The sequence below is a fragment of the Melanerpes formicivorus genome, unplaced genomic scaffold (assembly GCF_026170545.1).
Source record: "Melanerpes formicivorus ecotype bairdi unplaced genomic scaffold, bMelFor1.0.p_v2 SCAF_37, whole genome shotgun sequence".
NCBI classification, from domain to species: domain Eukaryota; kingdom Metazoa; phylum Chordata; class Aves; order Piciformes; family Picidae; genus Melanerpes; species Melanerpes formicivorus.
Genome location: NW_027142389.1, coordinates 1098104 through 1112452, shown reverse-complemented (window position 1 = coordinate 1112452; position 14349 = coordinate 1098104). Strand labels below are relative to the sequence as shown.

General features: G+C 47.9%; 1 protein-coding gene across 2 annotated transcripts in view; it reads left to right on the top strand.

The window, feature by feature from the left end:
* The window catches only part of LOC137450660 (gamma-aminobutyric acid receptor subunit beta-4), a 78033-nt gene that overhangs the window by 42667 nt on the left and 21017 nt on the right, over positions 1–14349 (top strand). For both annotated transcript variants that reach the window (XM_068157472.1, XM_068157471.1), the window contains exon 4: positions 9661–9881. In XM_068157472.1, coding sequence (XP_068013573.1) covers positions 9661–9881 — 221 coding nt within the window. The remainder of the gene's footprint in view (positions 1–9660; positions 9882–14349) is intronic.

Below are 14349 nucleotides of genomic sequence, written 5' to 3'. Positions count from 1 at the left end.
CCACTCTCATGGTGAAGAACCTCCTCCTCACATCTAGCCTGAATCTCCCCATCTCTAGCTTCATTCCATTCCCCCTAGTCCTATCACTCCCTGAGATCCTGAGAAGTCCTTCCCCAGCCTTCCTGTAGGCCCCCTTCAGATACTGGAAGGCCACAATTAGGTCACCTCGGAGCCTTCTCTTCTGCAGACTGAACATCCCCAACTCCTTCAGTCTGTCCTCATAGGAGAGGTGCTCCAGCCCTCTGCTCATCCTTGTGGCCCTTCTCTGGACACGTTCCAGCACCTCCACATCCCTCTTGTAATAGGGGCTCCAGAACTGGACACAGTACTCCAGGTGGGGTCTCACCAGGGCTGAGTAGAGGGGGAGGATCACCTCCCTCGACCTGCTAGCCACACTTCTCCTGACACAGACATAGAATGGTCTGGGTTGGAAGTGACCTCCAAAGGTCATGTAGTCCAACCCCCTCTGCAGTCAGCCGGGGCATTCTCAACTAGATCAGGTTGCCCAGAGCCCTGATGAGCCTCATCTTGAGTATCTCCAGGGATGGGGCCTCAACTACCTCCCTGGGCAACCTGCTCCACTACCCTCAAGGCAAAGCACTCTAGACTGGTGCAGGCAAGCAGTGGAAGGTAATGATAGCCTTTCTGAAAGCACCATGTTTTCCCATCATGGTCAACAGAAGCCTGTGGTAGCATAATCTTTTTTAAATGACCAGAAAGCTTGATGTGATATAAGCATGCCCTCAAAGTGCCTTTCCCAGCTATGCAATCCATGGTCAGAACATTTCCCTGAGACTCCACAGAGATTAATGCTTGTGTGTGTCACACTGTGGTAATGGGAGACCTCGTGCATGCCTAGAGAGAGGTTAAGAGAAAAAGGGCTAAGTTAAGATTTTACCTAAAGATGGTAAGAGAGAGAAGGGATTTGGGAAGACTTCATGAAACCCTTTGGAGACATCTTGTGAACTAGCAGAACACAGATGTAAGCAACAAGCTTTTAAGGGTCTCCAGGAGAGGGAATGAGCCATGTTACCTGCACTGTTTGGGATCCATGTCATTCCTGGGGCAGATTTCACTTGGGAAAATGCACATTGTACTTCTCATAGAGAAGGAGTCAGCTTGCTGCCCTCCTTGCACTATCTCAAGCCAGTCACTCCTTTAACTTGCCATTTTCATGGAGGAAATTGCTCAGCTGAGGACTTACTGCCTGACCTTCCTCTTGTTCAAGTGAGCTTCTTACCTGGTTTTGTCTCTCTGGGTACTACAGTGAGTCCTTACCAGTTTCCAGCCCATTTAGGATGAGAAGATAATGTAAGTACCATCCATTTGATTTTGTGCCTGGAAACTGGTCAGATTCATGCATCACCTTGTTTTCTGAACCTAATGTAGGGCATTGCTTCTCTGGCCTTAGGTGATTGTCTGGACAAAACATGCCCTTCTGTGCCAGTTTGGCACAGAAGGAAGGTATAGAAACCACAAAAGAATTTGATCATTTCTTATGAAGTGGTTCCTTTCTGGGTCCTCCCTCTCTGGGAAAGACAGTTTCTGACTTTAGGATGAGGTTTGGAGTGAAAGGTAGCTGGTGATACAGAAAGAGGGAAGTCAAACAATCCTGCTTTTCAGAGTAGAATGGGCTCTGGGGTTTTCCCAGCTAGCAGTTCATAAGGAACAGAGTTGGGGGAGCAGCAGAAATGGTGTGCAGCATCTTCCAGATTGTGTGGCTGAAGAACAGAAACTGCCTGGTGGTGTTTTCTAAGAGATTGCCTGAGGAAGATGTCATGCTGCAGGTGGGGATTTTGGGATTGCTGCCTGGAACACTGAACAAGGTTGCTGTTTCACATGTGCCCATAGAACAGGTGATACTCATCCCTGTGCCCATCAGTTCTGCCTTTCTCCTCTTGCCCTGTTTCCAGCATGCCTGGGGCTGTTAGACAACATGTGGGGCTGTCTCCTGTTCAGATAGGGCACTGATATTCAGGCTCAGAATTCTGTAAGCCTTGTCACAGGCAGATAAATGCCCTTTTGGTTTAGGATTCAGACAGATATCTCTGTCTTGCTGCTGCTCCTGAGGTGTAATTCAGATGCTGCAGGGACAGGGCACGGCAGAAGAAAAATAGGGCAACAAAATGACACTTTACTTGCACACCCTTGGTTGTTGAGGATACAGCTGATACCTGTCCCAGTTTCTGGACATGCATTCAGCAATTAAACACATGCAAATTACTACAAAAGTAGATCAGATTAGTGAAGGGAACATCTCCATGCAAAGTGCTTCTTGGGTCCTAAAGAAAATGAGTTCAAGAGCACAAAGACCTGCAGCACAGAAGGGCATAGAGCATATCCTAGAAGCCAGCCATTCTTGTCCTCTTGCATTACTAGCAGAGAGACTGCAGGTGCAAGGTGCTCTTCGTGATACCCAAGTGAGTGCTGACATCTGGTTATTCAAAAACAGGGGAGGTGGAAAGAGATTGTAACTTTCTCACCTGCTAAGCTGAAACTCAGGGAGAAAAGTGGTACCTGAAGTAGTTGTCACTTTATGTATAACAGTTGTCATACAGAACTTCAGACTTGCAAACCAGGCACTGATTTGCACCAAAAGAGAAGCTAAACCCAGCACTTTGGCAGCTCATGAAAAGAACAAGAGCTGCTGCCTCCTGCCCTAAGCAAAAGTGAGAGTCTGAACAGACTTTGTGCTGTTCAGAGCTGGAAACATTGCTCTCAGGTATTTACTTGTGTCAGCTTAACAGGTGCTCATTAAGGTCTGGGCCCCATTGATTTATCTGCATGGGAATGGAGAATCCTTTATGAGGGCAAAGCAGTTTTCTTACGTGAACTTGCTGAGGAAGAACTGTGCCCCTCTTGCTCTGTCCTTTGTGTATTCTGCTGTCCATTTTACACTGCTCCAATCCTTTGCAGCTGATTGCAGGCACATCCTGTCTCCTCCCCTTAAAAAAAAAAAAACCAAACCATTCCTCTCATTTCTCCTACCCCCTCCTTAAAATGAAACATACTTGAGGACTGCTTTGTCCTTTAATTCCTTTCCCAAGAATGACGGGAACAGGAGATGGTGTTTAATCATCAAAGAAGTTGAAGCCAGCAAACTGTTCATTAGTCTCTGGCAGTGGCAGCTTGGTTTTTACTAAGTCAGATGTTCCATTTTTCTCCCTCTTTCTGGAGCACCTTGGCTTTCCTAATGTTCTTTTGTGATCTTGGACAAGGAGACCATATGTCATTTGCTTGTACGGGGAAGGATTTTTATTTGGTCACTTCTCCAAAACGAGGTGCTTCATCAAAGTCAGAGTGGAAGGGAAATGGGGGGAAAAGTCAAGTGGCACAGCTAGTGCTGGAGGCACACCTTCCTTTATCCCTCATGCCCAAAGTCACACAGCAGCAGAAGAGCAGTGGGCACTCCCCCCTGCAGGAAAGGTACTGCTTTCAGCACCTTACAAGTGCTTAGTGAAATGCAACCTCTATTAACAGTGTGGAATAGTCACCTTCACTCTCAAAGCCCCTCTGAAAGGTATTGGAGTCATTTGTCATCCCCCAAAATGGACTAAGCACAGGAGACATCCATGTTGCCAGAAATACTGTATTCTGAACAAAGATTTGACCCTTGCACATACATTATTCCTTCAATTTCTAATCCTGGCTTCTGAGTCTAGTGTAGCTCCCAATGAGCATGCACAATTCTGCCTCTGGACAAGTTTAGTACTGGGGACTCCATAGGTCACAGCACAAAGGAAAATTATCTGACCCAACCTGCCAACGATCTGCATCTCTCAGGAGCTGTGCTGAGGGTTTATGAAGCTGCTTGCCAGGAAGGAATGTTTCTGGTGACTTTCTCTGGGAAGATGGAATTTCTGCCTTTGCAGCAGGAAGCTCTGCATCCTTGAGCTATTCTTCCTTGGCAGTTTCTTCCTTTTATTCCTTGGACTGTGTTTTTCACACTAATGCCAAGACCTTCCAAAATGCTGTTAAGATCCTTTTGTAACAGCAAGTTCCACAAGCTTCATGGAAAGTCATTTCCATTGCCTTGCCTTCAGCCTGTTCTTGTGCAGCAGCCCATTGCAGAATCATAGAATCAATAAGGTTGGAAAAGACCTCAAAGATCATCAAATCCAACCTGTCACCCAACACCTCATGACTACTAAATCATGGCACCAAGTGCCACGTCCAATCCCCTCTTGAACACCTCCAGGGACGGTGACTCAATGACCTCCCTGAGAATGTTAGATACCATCACCATAAGGCTCTGTTCTGTGTTTAACCTGTGCAACACTTCTCCCACTTTGATACTTCCTGCCTCCGTCAGAGCCTTTCTACTACTTATGAGAATGCACGTGGTCATTTGTGTTTACTCAGTAACCCTTAGGGATCTAAAAGGGAGTGGGACCTTGTAAACTTGAGTAGCATAGGGTTATGGTGATTTACTGACTTAATGTAAACACTACAGGGAATCAGAAAAGAATAAGACTGATTGTATTCCAAAGTGATGTAAATACAGTGAAGAGAGAAACTGCAACTCACTACCAAGAGGTTGAGGCTGCCAAAGGCTGAATAGTCTGAGAGATAAGCCAAACTATCACAAGAGAAGCTGAGGATCTTCAGTTAAGAAGGTATCAACTATGGGTCAGGAGAACCTTAAGCCTCAAATAGCTGGAGAATTAAGGATACCAGCAGAGACTCTGTTTTGCTTATATTCCTCCCTGCTATTCTAATTACTGTTACTGAAGATAGTCCACTAATTTAGATAGTCTTTTGTTCTGACACAGTACAACTGTGTCTCCAAAATCAGCACAAGCACACTTCTATGAGCACCACCTGGGACACTCCCCATGTTTGTGTTCTGCATGCTGACATGAGACTGCACAGAAGGGCAGCTCTTAGTGAGAGGGAGGGGCTTCTTCATTTTGGACCCTTTCTCTTGCTGCCTTGAGCAGAAAGGGACACATGGTGCTCCAAAGAAGCATCCTTGAGTCCATGGCTTCTAACAGTGTGTCACCATGGGCAAAGTAGGAGTGCCTTGGGTGCTTTTCCAGTTAAAAACTGAAGTTGCTCTCTGCAGAGTTCTGCCCTTGTTACTGACGTGCCTTAACTGGTCTTGCTCTACCCCTGGCTGTTCTTTGAGCTGTAGGAAAAGAAGGCCAGGTTCCCACCCTGCACTGGCTCCCTGAAGTGATGTGTCCAGGGTTCTGCAGGAAATACCTTCCTCCATCCATGCCCCTCTCATGTCAACATTTCAGTCTTCCATTGTTCAGTCCTTTTGCATCATCTTTAGCTCGAGGTCTCTGCTGAGCTTCAGGAAAAGCTGTAATTAGCAATCTCTTTGTCTTGTCTGGAGATGGATGCGAGTAACCCTTTCCTCAGTAGCTGGCAGCAATCACTGCCAGGTCAGTGTGTGAGCCTCCCAGGTAAGCTCCTTTTCCTTCTCCAGGGTTTCTGTGGGCCTCTAAGTGAGCTGTCTTTTCTCCTGACAGGGAGGCACCTCTGCAACATGAGTGTCTGCCAGCTCCACGTGTTGCTCTCACCTCTCTTTTGTGTGCGTCACGCAGCAAGAAGGAGGAGAGAGAAGGAGAGCAAAGCCTGTGCAAAACCTGGGAGCGGGGGAGGCAAGGGGGGCTGGGACTGTCAGCTCACAATGAGCTGCTCAGCAGAGCAGACTGAATGGAGGCATGAGGAGGGGGGTGGGGAGGGGGGGGTGTCCCACAGGGACGGTCATGCTGAGCGGCTTTCCAGCAGGCTCAGGTGTCATCTCAGCTTCGTGAGGGACTGAAGGGGAGCAGCAGTGCTGAGTGTGGTCCCACACACAGCTGGGCCACAAGGTTCACCTTGCAGGGCAGGGAGGGCAGCGCAGGAGCACCACGGTGAACAAAAGGGCTGAAAGCAGCGCTGGAGCTGGGCAGCTTGTGAGCTACTGGGTGCTGGGCTTCTGGGACAAACCAAAGGATCTGACCACTGCTGACCTAGCAGAGATGGAGGAGAGAACAGCATGTTTTGAAACACAAGAGCTCTTTTGGCACAGGAGGCACGTGATTTGTAGGTCATTGAGACTCCATGGGGCTCATCTGGGTCTGAAACAGGATTTGTCCTTACCAGTGCTGTTGACTACAGCATTTCAGTTTCCCACAGTGGCATACTGGTCAGGGTAGGTACAAGCTAACAGGAGCAGTTAAGCTTGAGTAGCAAATCATAGCTAGAGAAAGTTTGCAACTTGTTTTTCCTGGGGGTGGAAAAGAGAGAACCATCTGGAGGCACACAACTTCTGGTCACATTCACCCTTCAGGGGAAGGCAAGCTGACTGCTTTATCTCCCGAGTACTGGTCCCTCACTTGTAGTGGTCCATGTCCACGCTTCCTCCAGCCCCTTGGTCTATGTCCTGCCCTCTCCCAGGATCCTGGAGGCAAATCATCCTTCTTACTCATATCTTGGTGCAGTGCCCATCATTGTGTCATCGGCACCTGTCCTCCCATGGAGGACTGACCTCTGTGAGGTGGACACTCTTGTCCTTCTGCCCAGAAATCCTGTCCACTGTTCAACAATGTGACAATGGTGGAGCAGGGAGAGCAGGATTGTGTGAAATGGAGCATAGGAATCAGCAGAGAGGGGCTGAAGGAAACTTCAGGCTCTAGATGAACCATGAACCAAGGGCTGCAGACTTCTGTGATGTTGCCCAAAGAAGTCTATCATGCCAAGAAACCCAGGAAAATTGGAGAACAGAGCTCAGCCCTGAGCTGGGCTGGCTGTTCTTCTTCAGAAATGTACCTGAAGAACACCAGACTGATGCTTATGGTGTAGGCTTTGATTTCTGCATCCTGAGTTTGTTCCCATCAAACCTGGAAACGCAGAAGGTGTGTTTACAATGTGTATCTCTCAGGTGCTAACGACTGTTCACTTTGTAAGCAGCTTCTTGTCTTCTGGATATCAGTACCACCTCTCCTTTGCTGATGCTTGAAGGCTGGCAGGAGCCTGCAGTGCCAGCAGGGTGGCCTGGTTAGGGGTGAGGTGACCCAGGGCTCTGTCAGAGATCAGGAAAATGCAGGCCAGTGAAGCAGCTTGCCAGGATGTGCGGGCGGAGTTCTCAAAGGGGAAGAATGGAAGTGATGCCTCTGTAGCCTGTTACCAAGGAAGGTAAAAAGGAACTCAGGTGCTTTGCTGCTCTGTGCTCTCACTGCAATCCAGATCCAAACACCCTGTGAGGGGGAACTGGGGAGGACATTTTCCTTTCCAAGGTTTTATCAAAATGAAAATGTTTGTGCCCCCGAGAGATGGACTGTGAGGCTTCTGAAGCAGGAGTTCAGCAGTCCTTCTAATAAAAGCAAAGCAAAACAGTTTCTTGGCCAGAAAGCTGTCACTGTGTTTTTGTTCTTTTCAATATAACACAGAAAGTGACAGATGTAGCTTTTGTATCCAGTCTACACCGCAGATGTACTCTGTGACCTTTCGGATCTGGATGTGGGTCTGGATTTTTGAATCACAGCTAGATACCCCAAAGCTGCCATACCCCACAGTGTGGGATTATTTGAGCTTGTTTTCAGAGGTGTTAATCAAACCTGGCTTTGAGTGAAGTCAGTGGGAGAAGACAGGCAGGCAGAATGCCTCTGCTCAGTCCAGATGTTAGTGCATGAGCAACGTCCCCACCGGTCCCTGCGCAGAGCTGGAATTACCAGAGCCGGAATGCCTGTCATTCAAACCTGTGTGGTCAAGAGGATTTCTGTGGCTTTGTAGGTACCTGCTTGGCAAGAGGCAATGCTTTTCTGGACCCATCTCTTCTAGATCATTTGCAAAAATAGTTGCTACTTAAGAACTTGTGAAAAATCTCCAACTTCTCTAGGGCCTCTCTCAGCAAGACTTGTGTCCACCTCCTAATCAACATCTTCTTATTTTAATGCTAGCTGATTGACTCCCAAAATCTTGACTCCTAGCCTAGACCTGCTGTGAGAATGTTTTCTGTCATTTGTGTATACAAGAGCCCTTCCTCTACTCCTTGTTTACCTAAGAGATTATTTTCCTTCTAGCTTGATGTTGCAATACTGTGTCTCTGGACAACCTCCCCCAGGGCCTCTGGACCTCCCCTGGAAGTGCTGCTGCTGTTCAGCAGCTGGTATGGTTTCTGCAGAGATACAGCTGTGGGCCACGAAACAGCTCTCCTTACCCTCTGGAAAATTCTTCTTTTAGCAACAAATTTAAGTGTCAACATTTTACTGTCGACCAGAAGAGCAGCAGGAGATATGTATGCTGTTGTGCTGACTGGGGGTGGTTAGGGACCTTGCCCTTTTACCAGCGGATCCTGCTCCACTGGTGACAGATTTGCTCCACATATGTCCCTTCCCAAGAATCCCAATAAACTTCCAGCTTAGCTCATAGAGCAAGGCAACTGCTAATGGCTCGTCACGGCTGGCCTGGGTTGACTTTGAAACCTTGGCCTCGAGGTGAGATTCTCCATGTGCCCTTGGGAAATCTCCTGAGTTTCTGCTGAGTATAAAATTGACTTTTACCAACTGTGTGGTAGTGAGCAGTGGCTGAGCGTGACTGTCTTGTGTCCAGAGGCCTTTATGTGACTTAATTGGGAAATCAATCCTTGAACTCTTTGCGTGGTGCAGCCCACTGTTGCTTGACATCCTTTAGTACTATCATAGTCCTAACTTGCACTAGTTTTGCAGCCAAAACCTAAGCAGGCTGAGACAACATAAGTGGGATGAGTTTTGTTTGGCTGGGGTTGTGTAATGTCACTTTGTGCCCTAACAGGCTCAGGCTTGTTTCCATTTTCCCAGAACAAAGCACAGTTCCTTCAACTGGTGGAGGTGCAGACAAATTAGAATAGAATAGAATAGAATAGAATAGAATAGAATAGAATAGAATAGAATAGAATAGAATAGAATAGAATAGAATAGAATAGAAAAAATAGAAAAAATAGAAATAGAAATAGAAATAGAAATAGAAATAGAAATAGAAATAGAAATAGAAATAGAAATAGAAATAGAAATAGAAATAGAAATAGAAATAGAAATAGAAATAGAAATAGAAATAGAAATAGAATTAACCAGGTTGCAAAAGACCTTTGAGATCATCAAGTCCAACCCGTCACCCAACACCATCTAATCAACTAAACCATGGCACCAAGCACCCCATCCAGTCTCTTCCTAAACACCTCCACTGATGGTGACTCCACCACCTCCCTGGGCAGCACATTCCAATGGCCAGTCTCTCTTTCTGTGAAGAACTTCTTCCTAACATCCAGCCTAAACCTCCCCTGGCACAGCTTGAGACTGTGTCCTCTTGTTCTGGTGCTGGTTGCCTGGGAGAAGAGACCAACCTCCACCTGTCTACAGCCTCCCTTCAGGTAGTTGTAGAGAGCAAGAAGGTCTCCCCTGAGCCTCCTCTTCTCCAGGCTAAGCAACCCCAGCTCCCTCAGCCTCTCCTCATAGGGCTGTGCTCCAAACCCCTCCTCAGCTTTGTTGCCTTTCTCTAAACACGTTCCAGCAAGTCTACATCTTTCCTAAACTGAGGGGCCCAGACCTGGACATAGGACTCAAGGTGTGGCCTAACCAGTGCTGAATGCCAAGGAAGCTGGAGACCCAGCAAAGGTTTTGACAGTAGTAAAGGGACTGGGTTACATTCCTACCCTGAAGCCAGGCTGATGTTTGCACGTTTCTCTCCCAGGACTACACCATCACCATGTACTTCCAGCAGAGCTGGCGGGACAAACGCCTGGCATATAATGACCTTCCTCTCAACCTAACCCTGGACAACAGGGTGGCTGACCAGCTGTGGCTGCCTGACACCTATTTCCTGAATGACAAGAAGTCCTTTCTGCACGGGGTGACGGTGAAGAACCGCATGATTCGGCTCCATCCTGACGGCACTGTCCTTTACGGCCTGAGGTAAGCCTAAGGGAAACCTCTGGTTGGTGGCTGTGGTTGAGAATGGCATCTCGTCTAAACTTTCCTCATTTCCAGAGATATTTTGGACCCAAGAGGCACTGAAGTGTTGCACAGTGTTAAGTGTCTGTTCTTTCTCCAGTCTGGAAGTGGCTGTTCCCTTTGGGTCTCTGAAGTTTCCTGTGTTACTATAGACAAATGCTGGAGATGGGAATAGTCTGCTCTGAGTGTTTCAGGTCACTGTCATTCACGTTACATAACACCTCGATTTGAAACCTTCACTTTTCAGTTGCTTAGGAATTTCTTTGGCCTGTGGAGGTGAGACTTCTTTGCTTTCCTATTTAAGGCTGAATTTCAGTCAGATCACTTCAGTGGGGTTTTGTGTATGTTCCAGGAGGCGTGTTTTGGTACAGCTATAAAAACGAGCAATTCTGAAGAGTGAGGCTTGAAAGCTGATATCTAGGAGGAGAACTATCTGCAGTGAGGTGGCTTTTTATGGTCTCTGGGATAAATTAACACAGGCAAGTCCACAGCTTTTGAAAAGGCTGTGCCTGTGTGCAGTGGACGTAGCAAGTTGGCCTTGCTGTATTATTTAACTATGTGGAGATGCTGGGGTAGGAAAGTGTCGTGGTTTGAGTCTACCCAAGCAGCAATAAAGGACCATGCAGCCACTCACTCACTTCCACACTCCTCTGGTGGCATGAGGAGGGGAAAACACATGATTCAACAAACCCACCAGCAATTCACCAATTGAATCAGTGAAGGACAGTGATAAACACAGCTAGATCCTATGGATATATACCATTCCCCCACCCTCCCCTCTTTCTGGGCTCAGCTTTGTTACCTCCCTCCTTCCCAGTGGTGTAAGGCAGGCAGGAAATGAGTTTTGTGATCAGTCCCTATCTGTTCCATGTTGTTTCTGCCACTCCTTCCTCCTCAGGAGGAATACTCAGTCCTCCCCTGCAGCATCATGGTCCTTCATGGGCTTACCCAGCTAGTGTGGATCCCTTGTGCACACAGCAGTCTCCCAAGTGACTGACTGCTCCAGCACAGGTCTCCCTCAGAGTCATGGCCTCCCTTAGGATTGATCATCTGCTCCAGCATGGAGTCCTCCATGGGCTGTAGATAGGATTCTGCCACACCATTGATCTCTGAGGGTGCAAGGTCTCAGCCTGGCATTTCACCATGCACCAAAAGGGAATGGCTGCTCCAGGGTGCCTCCCCCTCTCCTTCCTCACTGACCTGGGTGTCCACATGGTTGTTCCTCCTATCCCACTTCTCTCCAAACTGAAATAGTTCCACAAAACAAAAGGAAACTGCCCAAGAGGTTTCCTCTCTTGAATATGTTATTGCAGAGGCATTAACTGGCCCAGGCTTGGCCAGAGCTGGGTTCAGCTTAGACCTTCTTGAAGCTTCTTGCAGGAGCCATACCAGTAACCCTTTCCTCTGCAAAATAAAACCCCCAGGAACAAACCCAGCACAGTAAGACAGTTACATGGAGGGGGCAGAGTGCTACAAGGGCAGTCTGCAGCTCTAGGTGCAAGTGAAGGTTTTGGATGCTGTAGCTGAAATCTAGGCAATGATTTTCTCAACACTGCTTGTCTTTGAGCCTTTCTCCCAGTTTGATTTTGGTGCTGTGGGTTTTTTTGCCCTCCCCCCTCTTCCTCCTTTTTTGTCCCCTTCCTGACTACCAGATTTCACAGCTGGCTCTTTAGACCTGCCTCCACATTCACAAATGACTGTGATAGCAGCTCTGGGCTTACGTCCCAGTACAGCAAAGGGGGAGGAAAGACCTTTCTCCTTCAAAGAGGGTACACCCACCCTTCCCATTTACAGTATCAGCTCCTCTGCTGCTTCGTGTTTTGTGGCAGAGTCTGACTTGCTATGATTTTTTTCCTCCTTTTTAAGTAGCAGGACTGTTAGGAGTAGGGTAGGGTGGGGCTGGGTGTAGGCACAGCAAAGTAGGAGGTTGCACAGGGCATCATTCTGCCAGGGCAGCAAGGTGGCTGTGCTCTGTGCTTTCCCTCTGGCAGAGCCCTGGGAAGCCAAAAGAGCAGCAATCACTGCCGGTGCTGAGGGACAGCATGCAGTATGTGGGGTGATGTATGTACTGTTTTTTTTCCTTCCAATTAGGGAATGCCTCTTGCTCCTGGCCCAGAGGCAGGAGAAGGTGCAACAAGCTCAGCTTTCTGACTCTGTCCCAGTTCTGCCTCTCCCTTCACGGGACAAGTACATCCATTTCACCACCTTGGGCCAGTGTCCTTGTTTGGCTTCCCACAGCTGACTATCATGTATTTCCTTACTGTATTAAAAGGTTAGGCAAGAAGATTCTTTGTTGAAGGGTAGGTTGCAAACAGAAATTCAGCCTGTTGGGAAGAGGAGGGCAAAGAGTGCTGGTAAGCACAGGCTGCTCTGTGCTGCTGAACCAGCCCACTTGAGCATAGAGCTGCCTCCCCCAGGCTGGTGGGAAATCTTTGCACACACCTGCACAGCAAAAGAAGGAGAAGTGTTAGTATATTTTTATCAGCTGCCATTTAGCTCAACTAATGAGCAGTGTGAACCCTGCAGCACAGATGACAGGCAGCAGAAGTCCTTGAAGGGTTTGCACTTGAGCTGACCTGGGCTGGGACACTGTGCAAGCACCTCCTGGACTGTCCATTCCTTTCCCCTCCCACCGGCCCCAGCAGTGAGGGTAAGGGAGCTCAGCTCCCTTGCATGACCTGTGTAAACGAATGAGATGAGGGAAACTGCACCCAGGCCAGAAGAAAGAAAATGACAGCTGTTTGCCCCTGTTATTTCCAGGGCCATAGTAAAGAGCTGCCTGTGTTGTTTTAACTTTTGGCTGGTTTTCCTGGAAGCTGCTCTCCTGCCCCTGGAGAAAATGGCAACTGCAAAAACGAAGCACTGAGCAAATGCAGCTCCTGTTCTCAAGCTGTACCTCAGGTCAGGGTGGTTGGTTTCTGCTATCCTGAAAGCACAGGAGTTCATGGGGACAAGCCAGGTGCCCTGCATGCTGGAAGTCCTTCTAGCTTTATTCATAGTGGTGTGGGCAATGATTTCTTCAGGGCTGCTTTCTGAAATCACACCTGCAATTTTGCTGACAACAGAAGGGCTAGGTCCACTTTTGCAGGTGCAGATATCTGTGGTCCTGTTAAAAAATGTATCACCACATGCACAGCAGGTGTAAGAAAGAAAACAGGCATTGACTATTCACCTGTGCTCCCTTTACCTTTGTAAAAATGCACCCATGCTTGTCCTGCAAACAGGAAGTAAAGCACAGGTCCTCCCAGCACTTTGAAGCCTCTTCTTGTCTTTTCCTGCATTTTCTGGAAGTATTAATAAAATAATGTTGCCCTGGTGGAAGAAGGCCAAAGGAGGGAATTTCTGTTTCTTTTCTTTTGATTGCCTGTTTATTTTCCCCCCGAGCGAGGTACCACAACTCTGCTCCTTTCCCCTGCTACCTTCTCACCAGTAACTTCCCCCTCCCTTGAGCTGTAGCAAAGTGACTCAATCATACTATTTGTGGCACAACAGTAATTTTTCTTTCCAGCAGTCTCTGATGTCAGAGACCAGGAAGGATGACACCCTGGCAGGCCCCTGCCTTCAGGAGCATTCAAGTGACTGGCAGGATCAGGCTCAAGCTCTGGCTCAGACCCCAAGGTCCAAGTTAGCTCACACAGAAGTCAATGGGTATTTTGTTTCTGACTTCAGTGAGAGCAAGATCAGGCTTCAGATAACTTGTTTGCCTGAGTAAATGAAGCCCTTTATTCTGCCACTACACTCCATCGTGAAAGCTGCGTGTCAGAAAAGCATATGCTTGGTTTTGATAGAATTAGTAAATTAATGGATGAAGGGAGTGCAGCAGATGTAATATAACTGCATCTTAGGAAAGTGTTCAGTATAGAAGCTCACTCCAAAATTAATTCCCACCGGGCTCAGATTAAAAGCTGGTTGCCAGGTCTCCAACAAAAGGAATGCATAAACAGCAGTGGGCTGAGCTGGGGCGGTGATGCTGGGCTGCTGCCGCAGGGCTGGAGTCACAACCGGTGTTGCCTACCCCCTTCCTCAGCCAGTTAGGAGGTGGCCAGAATCTCAGAAGGCCAAACAGGGGTCTGAAGCCCAGATCTAGCTCAGAGGGCACTCTTATCTCTTCATACACCAAGCAGCACGGGGGCATGCAAGCTGGCAGAGCTGATGGGGCTTTTTAGGAGGTGTAAACTGGCAGGATGGTGCCTGAACCTGCCTGGACCCCAAGCACCTTACAGGAATTAAAAGTGACTGTGAAGCACAGCAGCTGGGCACCTGTGACACACAGCAGGAAAGTGCTAAACTGATGTGGAAATTCTGCAGGGAAGAGAGAGGCTTAAAGGAGCTATCCACAAAGACAAAGCAATCAGCTAGGGAGAAGTGGAAGGGGCCAGATAAAATAGTGAGGAAGACCTGGGTAGCACTGACTGAATTCAATATATAT